Raw genomic sequence first — 11,169 nt, forward strand, 5'->3', positions numbered from 1 at the left:
GGATCAATATTTCATATTTCAATCTAATAAAAAAATTGGACAAGTCTATAAGTCAAGAAGGAGTTAGTCAAGAGTCGTGAGTGACAAAATGGTCTCAAAGCATTTCTTTAAGAGTTTTAGAATTAAATGCATGATTCTCTGTTTAAAGAATTAAACATGCTTTCCTATTTTTTCTTGATACTTGTATTAGTTTGTTAAAGCACGATTTCTTAATTCTAGTGAGATTTTAAGCATGAGCTATAAGTTATCTTGTAGTTATCGAAGTTAAGCTCTTCTCAAAGCTATGAAATTATTGCTTTGTACTCGAGTTACATTTTAAGAACCAATATCAAAGGACATGTATATGAGAAGGTACTTGGGTGAGATGATGAGTATTGTAGGTATTTGAAACCCACAAGTTTGCAATAGACTTTGGCTGCATCTTGGGGTGCTTAACCCTTTGGAGATAGTTACTATGTGCACATTGAGAGATTGTCGTTGTTATGTTGAAAGGCTCCGCAATAGGGAAGATGTTAGGAGTACTAGGCGTGCCCTACTATAACGTAACCAAATGAGTACTTGAAAGATGAGATTTATTTAAATAAATTTTACGATTGAGATATACTTTTATGAGCATGTTTTATTTATTATAGTTGTTTAAGTTAGTCACTCTTTAAGCTTCCAGGTCACGTTTTAAAAATATTTTCAATTCCTTAGGTAGTAATCGTGATCCTCGAACATGACCTATTATTGTTAGTCTCCTACATTGTCATATATGTTTATCTTGTTTTTTGTTTTAGTCATGCATAGTTGGATCATGTATATTTATGTCTAGACTTTGAGGCTGAGTTTTGAGGAAGTTTGTTCATGATTATGTTTTCTCTTAAAACCTTTTGATTGTATATATCAAATATGAGTGTGTTGTCAAAATGTTTTTTGCTATGTTAGCTTGAAATTCAATGTTAAGTTTAGTCTTTTTTTCAATTATAGTATGGTTTTAAAGTATTCGAGTAAGGTGGTTTTAGTCAAGATGGTCAGTAAGTGTCGTTAGAGAGTCAATGGTTGCTGGCTTCACACCTTTTCTTGGGCTAGAGAGGATGCTTGGTAAGGATTGTGATAAGTACTACTTGTAAATTGCTTAGATTTTTTCAATATTAGCGGATTATGTGTATGGTTGTAAAGTATTCAAGTAAGGTCGTTTTAGTCAAGATGGTCAATAAGTATTGTTAGAGAGTTGATGGTTGCTAGCTTCACACATTTTCTTGGATTAGAGAGGATGCTTTGAAAAGGTTATGACAAGTACTACTTGTAAATTGCTTACTTTTTTCAATATTAGTGGATTATCTTTCCTAGGAGCACTGCCCCAGACGTAGTATGTATCGCAAAATTAAGGTTACCAACTTCGGTGTCTCTTTCATTGTTTGTGCTTTCCATGGAACATCCTTGAATGAGTGATGTGTTACCCATTCACATTTTCAATTCTAAACATATTAACTCTACGACAAAAATAATGTCTCTCCTCTTCTTTCATTACAATTGGTAAATATACAAATTATGTTTGCAACATGCGTAAATAAAAATGATTAAGAAGAATCCAATTACTATAAGTTTTGCAATTCGAGCTTACCATTGATCCAATTACTGCTACTTTGTATAAAATTGTCATATTTATATAACTATTACCTGAAAAATATCAATTTTTTACTTTGAAACTTCCTTCCTTGCGTGTGTATATATATGAGATTGTATAAGAGTTGGAATATTGGGTGTGGTTAAATTGTAATTTTCACAACAACCCATGAATAAAATGAAAAAGAAAAAAAAAAAAAAAAGAAAAGAAAAGAAAAGAAAAGAAAAGAAAAGAAAAGAAAAGAACTTAATTTTACCGCCAATTGAAAAAGCGAATGCGGTGGGGAAAAACTTGGTCCCTCCTCATGAAAGTGACCTCTCATTTCCCTTAATCCTTTAAATACCGGCTTCCTCTCTCATTCCCCGTCTTTCTCTCTGTTTCTCTCCATTTTACCAAAAATATTTCCCCCAAATTCTCTCATTCTCTCTCACCCTCTCCTCCATTCAATTCAATCCCATTCCATCTTTTCAATCCCTCATTTCCCATCCATTCCCTCCCTTTGATCCAATTCTCACTTCATCAATAATCTCTCACTTCCATGGCGGATTTGCCAATGAAACCGCCCCTCCAAAAGCCCCCTGGCTACAAGGATCACCACACCGCCGCCACCTCCTCCTCCTCCGCCTCCACCGTCACCCACCTTCCTCCGCCTCCCCGTAGCAAACCTCGTCTCCCTTCCTCCTACAAACCCAAGAAACGCAAACGCAATTGCTGCAGAACTTGCTGCTGCATTTTCTGTTTCCTCATCCTCTTCCTCATTGTTGTTGCCGCCCTCGCCCTCGCTCTCTTCTACCTAATCTACGACCCAAAACTCCCTGTCTTCCACCTCCTCGCTTTCCGGATCTCGACGTTCAAAGTCTCCGCCACACCGGACGGGTCGTTCCTCGACGCGCAAGTGTCGATTCGAGTGGAATTCAAGAATCCAAATGACAAGCTTTCGATAAAGTATGGTAAGATTGAGTATGATGTTATGGTGGGGCAGGCGACGGAGTTTGGGAGGAGAGAGTTGGCTGGATTTACGCAGGACAGGAGGAGTACAACGACGGTGAAGGCGGAGGCGGCGGTGAAGAATAAGATGCTGGCGGTTGAGGATGGGGCAAGGCTGTTGTCGAAGTTTCAGAGTAAGGCGCTGGAGGTGAAAGTGGAGGCGGAGACGGCGGTGGGTGTAGTGATTCAAGGATGGGGATTGGGTCCGATCACCGTTAAGTTGGATTGTGAGACTAAATTGAAGAATATTGAGGGTGGTGATATGCCTATTTGCAACATCAATTTGCTCAGATGGTATTTCTTCTTTTTCTACTTTTCAATCATATCTTACATTTATGAACATAATTTAGGTCTTTTTTTTAAAAAAAATAAAACAAAGTGCAAGAATGTTTAAACCTGTGGAGAACTATCTTGAAAGAAAAAAACTCTCACAACTTGAAATAACAAAAACATTTCAAAAATATCTCTTAAAGGAAAAACTCTTCCAACACTCAAATAACAAAAATATCAGAGTCTTCTATCCTTGTATCCAGCTTAAACATCTTGTACCTAACCTAAATGGTCTTCTATCCTTGTATGTAATCTAAACGATCTTCTATCTCTATCTATCTAGGATAGACAAGTAACCTTGGACAAATGAATATTCATAGTCAAAAGGATGGAATCTATTAGATTTTGTACCAAAATATATATATATAGAGAGAGAAAGATGAAGAAGAAAGAAGAATTTTTGGAAGAGCAAATGAATATTCATAGTCAAAAGGATGGAATCTATTTCAATTCTAGATTTCAATGTCTAAACCCGGTCGACTAATGATTCATCCTACTCTGACCTCTAACCCGAGACTGGGAAATCCAAACAATCAAAAGTAATAGTATAAAAAAAAATTAATAATATAACAAGAGAAGAAAAATAAATTATTGCAAAGAAAAATGAGAAAAATGAACGAATAATTGTCCCGCAATATTAAAAACAACACATGACAAATTTGGAATTTAAGAAAAACAATAGTAACTCTGTGGACTTTAATTTTTCGTTATTTTTTATCTTGTTACATTTATGTAAATTAAACTATAATTTACTTATATATTTATGTTTTCTATTTCGTTCTCCTACGATAAGAATTTCTAATGTGCCTAGTTAATTATACATTTTCTCTTATATATTAATACTTTTACGGACTTTCATTATCTAATTCAATTTTAAATTTGAAAATATGAATGATTTATTATTATTTTACTTTTATTTTTACTCCTCTTCTGGGTGGAGAACAAAACATTTTTTTTTGTTTGACATCTTCTCTTAAACATAATGTTTATTTGGTCCACAAACTTTACAAACCAATGCTATATAAATTAATTCTACCAAACTCTAATAGCATTTCTTATTAAAACCTTCGTATTTATTGATAAACTTTGTTGCCTTCACTTCAGTGACATGCTTCAACAACCACCCCGAAAATCATCTTCCACAATCACTTTAGACATCCAACTCCACACGACTACCATATAATCTGGCGCCCAATTTCAACGTTTAGCTAGTGACTAACTTTGATCTCCATCTCTATCGATCACCTTCAACGGTTAACTATCACAACCAACTCAGTTGATCATATACTAAAAAGAAACAAAGAAAAACGACTAAGTCTTACGACCAACTTAGTCGATCATCTAAAAAAAAAAATAAACCAAAGAAAAAATCTTGGATCGTAAAGATATTTAAAATATAAAATTAAAATTTTAGTTCACGATGTAAAGTAGTAGTAGTCATCCTATACACTAGTTTAACATTATAAAAACACTCTTGATAAGATAAAACAAACACAATTGTATTTTTGTTTTGAACTCTTTTTATAAAAAGAAAAACAAATTGGCTTAAATATAAATGACTTTTTGAAAAACATTTACCCTCTACCCATAAGCTCAACTAAGAAGAAATATCATCATAATTACATATTCTGAGGCTATTACTTCTTTGTTTAACATCTCATGACTTTATCTTGAAATATCTTCATGATCATATGATATTATTCAATTTGAATATAAACCATCATAATTTTATTTTTTTTTCAACCAAAAAATGTGATACTTATTGGTGATAATTGTTCTTCTTTATATATAATTAAATTTTCACTTGAAACACATATATATAAACAAGTGAATTATTGCAAGTGCTTATGTTTTTTCTCTCTTTTTTTCTAATTGCAGGATAAATATACGTGGATGAGATTTTTCCTCCCAAGAATTACATTTATACTGAAAATGATAATATAATCATTTTCTCTTTCTTTTTAATTTTTGATATTGGGGTGAAAAATTCTTTTGCAACTTTTCCCTTTTTTTTTTCCTACCCAAATTGATTTTTCTTTTAGAATGTTCGAATGATTTATTTTAACCAAATACATCAACTATATTATTCGAGAGAAAAAAAAAAGGATAAAGAAAAGGTTTCAAATTGTACTGATGTAACAGCCTTTATATTTCAAGTTTGAATTACTGTAATTAATATGTAAAGATACTGTGAACTTTCATTTTGAAAATTGACTTTTTTTTTCTAATTATTAATATGTTTGTTTATTTATTTAAATTTTGTTTTCTTTGAAAAGACTAGTTTTATTTACGTTATTTTTATCATGTCATGAATATAGTGGAAAAGTTCTATTGATATATCGTAGTTTCAATAGATTTGAAACTTTAGTTGCGAAAACATTGATTTCTCGGATTACTTAAAAGTTCGAATAAAATTTAGAAAATCTTTCTAAACATGGTTTAATGAAAGTTTTGTCATCATTTTTGTCTTGATTAGATGAATAAAATAGCATTTCAAATGTCAATGTATAATTTTTTCTCAAAATGAAATATTAGCAAATTTTGTTTCTTTTATCATAATCATTTATTTTTAACTTTACTATTCAAACTTCTTTTCTATAGAATTTTTACCTCTATCGTTACAAAATTAAATTATAAATTTTTTCTTTTATCATTCAAAACTTTTATTTAAAAAAAAAACTAGATAAATATGGACATGAAAACATAAATTTACACAAATATTACAAGAAAAAATCTAAATTTTGTTTTAGTCAATCATGATCTAATAAAGCCGTAATCAAAATTTTATTGACAAAGTATAATAATTTCTATCCACTTTTATAATTTTTTTCAAAATTTTTATGGATATTTCTACCAAATTGGAATCTGATATTCCATCACCATCCAAAATTCAAACTTTTGTTATGAAGTAATTATTTAGATTAATAAAACAATTAGGTATATAGACATGATATGATATCTTCACCTCGCCATGGGACCTCAAAGGTGACCGACAAGACTAATTGGCTAAAAAACTGCCTCAAGCAAAGGAAACCAAGAGATGGGATTGGATGTAAATGTGTCATCTTCTTTGAATATATTTTATTTTTGTTGAAAACATTCTCTCAACAAATAATTACTTCAAATCTTAGACTGTCTTTTAGGGGGAAAAACTCCTTACCTACTAATTGGTTTTAGAAATTAAATTCTAAGAAAGATTCAGAAATTAACTTCACTCATATCTTTCTCTTCTAAATTTTTACTAATTTATTGAGTATTATGTAATTTATCAACTATAAAATTTAACACAAGAATTAAATGGAAAATATTAAAACGTAACACACACACACTTATATTGGGACATACAATAATATATAAATATGTACTCTTCCTTTTTTTTTTTCTTTATTATTTTTTTAAAATATTCTTTCTCATTTTATTACTTATACTTTATATTTGAAAAAATAGTGAGATAATCAATTAAACCTTCAGTTAATACTAAAGCTAATAACAGTTGTAATAGCTAAAGGAACAGCAAAAGAGAATAACACAAGAAACTTTGGTAACCCAGTTCGACCCATGTTACCTACGTCTGGGGAGCTGCGTACAGCCCTGATGAATAATTTTATTAAGATTCACTTTAGTCAATATAAATCGATACAACATCTGTACTTTGTTCAACTATATGACTATATAACATGTGTCTCGGCTTCAGACTTAAGGCTCCCCCTGAATGCATGAGCAACTGTCCTCGATGATGTCTGACTTCAGGCTCCCCCTGAATGCATGAGTGAATATCTTCGACGATATCTTTATATACTTCTAAAGATTATTGTGATCAGGCAAACCACTGTCTCGTCCTTTTCATTACTCATTAACAATATCAACTTAGATCAACATGTTGATCTTATAGACATAAGATCATACTGTCTTTTCGTTCCTGCAGCTTCTGCAATCAATTCTTCGTTAACCTTCAACCATGAATGATCTTTTTAATATTTTTCCACTGTCGAACCCTGTATTCGAAAGTCCTATTTATACATATACTTATATGTATAAATCTTATTTCTTCAAAGATAATTAGCCAGATTTCTAAAATATAGGAGGATATTTTATCCTTTAATTATCTTATCTTTTAAAAGAATAATCTCATAATATCTTTTAGACAAAATCTTCAACAAACTTCTCATTTTGTCTAAAAGGAATTTCTTTTCTAGTTCAAGACAATGCATCTCAGAGACTTTTCATAAAAGAACAGGTAGCAAATATCCATATTCAACCACATAATTAACACAGCAGATCAACACAACCATCATTTCATTTCTCTACCTTGTAGCCAATATTCAAAACAGCATATGAACTGCACAACTTCAACAGAAACAACAACATAAACAGCTTCAAGATATTAGCCTACAACAGACTTCAAAACAACATATAAACTGCATAGCTTCAACAGAAACAACTTCAGGATATCCAACATATAAACTGCACAACTTCAACAGAAATAACTTCAGGATATCAGCATTCAACATTCAGCAACACAGTCATCATTTGGAGTTACAAATTGAATGTTCAGTAATAGTTACACCATTCCAAGCATAATACATAACCACTCTATTAAATCTTCGAGATCTTCTTTAAAAGATATAGATAAAAGATTCTTATTTATGAGGAAGATCTTTTATCTTTTATCTCTTAAAACAAATATCCTTTTAATCTTCTTTTGAATCTCATTAATTCGTTTTGACAAAAATCCCAATAAACTCCCTATTTTTGTCAAAAAGAGAAGAATTATTTTTATGCTCAACTAGATGCCCCATAATAAAATATCATCAATAGTAAATCAAATAATTGATATAAAACCATCTTGAGATGCAGAGACTTCTAGAGGCATATATCAATAAGAGCTCAACAAACACCATCAAACTGACAATAGTCAAAACTGAAGCCATTGCAAAAGTCAAAACATACATCACCAAATACAGCATCACTAAAAGCATAAAAACGTAGGGCACATCATAAAAACAAAATATACTTCTCCTTTGACCCATAACAGAATAAGCAAATCTACCACAAACCTTTTAATCCATTAAAAACAAAATCTGCACAAAACTCTTCAATCAACATTAATAATAATCATATAAGCTCCACAAAAACAACAAACTTTAACATCTCCTTTAGGTCGTCCATCTAAAACAACTTTTTGCACAAAACTCTTCTCGTCCATAAAAGAATGTCTACTCTTTGAGATTGATCAACTGCACTGGAAGCATGAGACAAAGGAAACCAGTTTGTAAAGTAATCTTATGGAGTATGACATATTTAACACTAAGAAATACAGCAGAAATCTCATTCATTGGCCAAACTGAAAATGTCCCTCGAGATAAGACAAAAGCCAAAACATCAATAGATAGATGCAAAGACTGAGAGCTTGCCGCCACAGTGGTTCCCAGGAATCCATGATACTCAAACATGAGTGATGTTCATCTGATACATTCACTTCATCAGCAATGCGTCTGATCTTCTTTAGATAAATAACATGAATGATTATTATTAGACACCTAGTGATAGTAGTTATCAATCTGTCTGGTGCCACTTATAAGAACATTTTTATTAATATCAGTCACAATGCATTTTTCGTTACTAAAATTAACAGTATAACCTTGATCACATAGTTGACTAACACTAATTAGGTTTTCCTTGAGCCCTTCAACATATCGTACATCATTTAGACATGGTAGATTATATTTCTCAATATTTCCTTTTGCAAGGATTATTCCTTTTGCACCATCTACAAGCATAACATGTCCAGATATGCATTCTTTTAGTTCGAAAAAGAAGGATATATTTCCAGCGATGTGTTTAGAACAACCGCTATCAAGATACCAAGCATCAGTTGAAGATTGAACTGTTGTAAAGGCAATATTACAGTGTTCGGACGGTTTAACTCTCCAGACCATACAACTTCTTTTTTCTTTGTTCCAATTTTTGAAAGTTGATGTATGCTTTAAACTACCATACTCTGCCTCCCGCTGCCACCATTTGTCTCTTTGTAGTTTAAAACAAAAAGGTCTGATATTACCTTTTTTACCACAGTAATAACAAGTCCATCTTGTAGTTTTAGCTGGAGGATTAACAACAGTCGTTGTAGGAACTGTTTCAGTTTCGTCTTTTACTAAAGCAGGAATAAACTTTGTTTCAGTTGTAGGTTTAAAACTTCTCTATGAAGCATCAAAACCAAGACTATATTTACTTGAACTATTCTGTCCAAAATTTAATATTAAGTCTAAATTTTCAGTTCCTGAATTTAACATCTTCACATATTTTATCGTCTGATCGTAGTCTTTCTGAACTTCTTTCAATTTTAGCTTTAGAGAAGATATGACAGACATTAATCGTTCATTTTCTTCCATAAGGTCTTGAATTCTTTTTTTTTTCTATTGCTCTGGTTTCAGTATCTTCTTTCCATAGTACTTTGAGTTCCTCAAATGTCAACTCATTATCATAATTTTCTTCAGAACTTTCACTTTCATCATCAGAATCAGTTTTTGTAATGTGTACAGGGAATGCATTCATGCCATTATCTTCTTCATTATCATCAGTGTCCTCATTTGACAATGTATCACAAAAAATTTTCTGAAAGTTTTTCTTTTGTCTTCTTAAAAATGTGGGACATTCAGCCTAATAATGTCCAACTCCATCACATTCTCTACATCTAAAAACTCTTCATTCGCCCCCTTTTTTCGTCCATAATCACTACTCCTTCTATTTGAATTTTCATTAAACCTTCTCGTATTGTTCTTACCATCTTTTCTTTGATAGTTAATCAGATTTTGAGCGTTTGATCCTGTGGTATTCAAGTTTTTGAATTTCTCGACCACATTAGAAAACTGTTTGATCAGGAGATCTATTGATTCTTTCACGTTTTCTTCCTTATCAGACTGATTTACCGTTGTCTCATCTTCATATATTGACTTGAAAGCGACGCCCTTGCCTTTCTTATTTTCTTTGTGAGATATAGTCATCTCAAAAGTAAGCAGAGACCCAAATAATTCATCTAGTTTTAATTTGGTTATATCATGTGCTTCCTCTATTGCAGTGATCTTCATGTCAAATTTTCTTGGTAGAGATCGTAAAACCTTACGCACAATCTTAGAATCAGGAATTTTTTCACCAAGCAGCAGTGATTCATTAGCAATCTCCAGAACTCTCTCATTGTACTCTAAAACTGTTTCATCTTCAGACAATTTCAAAGCTTCAAATTTCGATGTTATCAACTGCAATCTGGATATCTTGACTTTAGAAGTTCCTTCAAAAGCAACTTCCAATATTCTCCACGCTTCTTTAGCTGTACGCAGAAGTTTATAAGTTTGAACACATTTAGATCCACACCATTGAATATTGCATTTAGAGCTCTAGCATTACCAACTGATGCTTGTTCTTCAGCATCTGTCTAGTCAAACTTAGGTTTCAGAACTTATACACCATCCACAGTAGTCATCGAAGGCTCATATCCAGCCACAAGAGCTCTCCAAGCTCTCCCATCTAATGTTTTAATAAAAAAATATCATACGAGGTTTCCAAGATGAGTAATTTTTACCATCCAGTACAAGAGGACGAGAAGTTGATGGTCCCTCTTTGATTATCTCCATGATTTAACAACCCGCTTTGATACCAATTGAAAAATAGTGAGATAATCAATTAAACCTTCAGTTAATACTAAAGCTAATAACAGTTGTAATAGCTAAAGGGACAGCAGAAGAGAATAACACAAGAAACTTTGGTAACTCAATTCGGCCAATGTTGCCTACGTTTGGGGAGCTGCGCACAGCCCTGATGAGTAATTTTATTAAGATTCACTTTAGTCAATATACATCGATACAACATCTGTACTCTGTTCAACTATATGACTATATAACATGTGTCTCAGCTTCAGACTTCAAGCTCCCCTTGAATGCATGAGTAACTCTCCTCAATGATGTCTGACTTCAGGCTCCCTCTGAATGCATGAGTGAATGTCTTCGACGATATCTTTATATACTTCTAAAGATTATTGTGATCAGGCAAACCACTGTCTCGTCCTTTTCATTACTCATCAAAAATATCAACTTAGATCAACATGTTAATCTTATAGACATAAGATCATACTACCTTTTCGTTCCTACAACTTCTGCAATCAATTCTTCGTTAACCTTCAATCGTGAATGATCTTTTTAATATTTTTCCGTTGTCGAACCCTATATTCGAAAGTCCTATTTATACAT

At 32.2% G+C, this 11,169-nt stretch overlaps 2 protein-coding genes across 2 annotated transcripts; one reads left to right on the top strand and one right to left on the bottom strand.

Annotated features, from left to right (window-relative positions):
• Positions 1–1,973: 1,973 nt before the first annotated feature.
• On the top strand, positions 1,974–5,161 carry LOC103488682 (NDR1/HIN1-like protein 6). The gene is made up of 2 exons (XM_008447526.3): positions 1,974–2,890; positions 4,805–5,161. The coding sequence occupies exons 1-2, from the start codon at positions 2,148–2,150 to the stop codon at positions 4,821–4,823; spliced, it is 762 nt and encodes a 253-aa protein (XP_008445748.1). The 5' UTR covers positions 1,974–2,147; the 3' UTR covers positions 4,824–5,161.
• A 3,305-nt stretch (positions 5,162–8,466) lies between these two features.
• Positions 8,467–10,557, bottom strand: LOC127148663 (uncharacterized). The gene is made up of 5 exons (XM_051082858.1): positions 10,506–10,557; positions 9,610–10,253; positions 9,380–9,511; positions 8,988–9,126; positions 8,467–8,813 (listed from the first exon to the last, which is right to left on the bottom strand). The coding sequence occupies exons 1-5, from the start codon at positions 10,555–10,557 to the stop codon at positions 8,467–8,469; spliced, it is 1,314 nt and encodes a 437-aa protein (XP_050938815.1).
• Positions 10,558–11,169: the final 612 nt, after the last annotated feature.

The sequence above is a fragment of the Cucumis melo genome, chromosome 3, assembly GCF_025177605.1.
Source record: "Cucumis melo cultivar AY chromosome 3, USDA_Cmelo_AY_1.0, whole genome shotgun sequence".
Lineage (NCBI taxonomy): Eukaryota > Viridiplantae > Streptophyta > Magnoliopsida > Cucurbitales > Cucurbitaceae > Cucumis > Cucumis melo.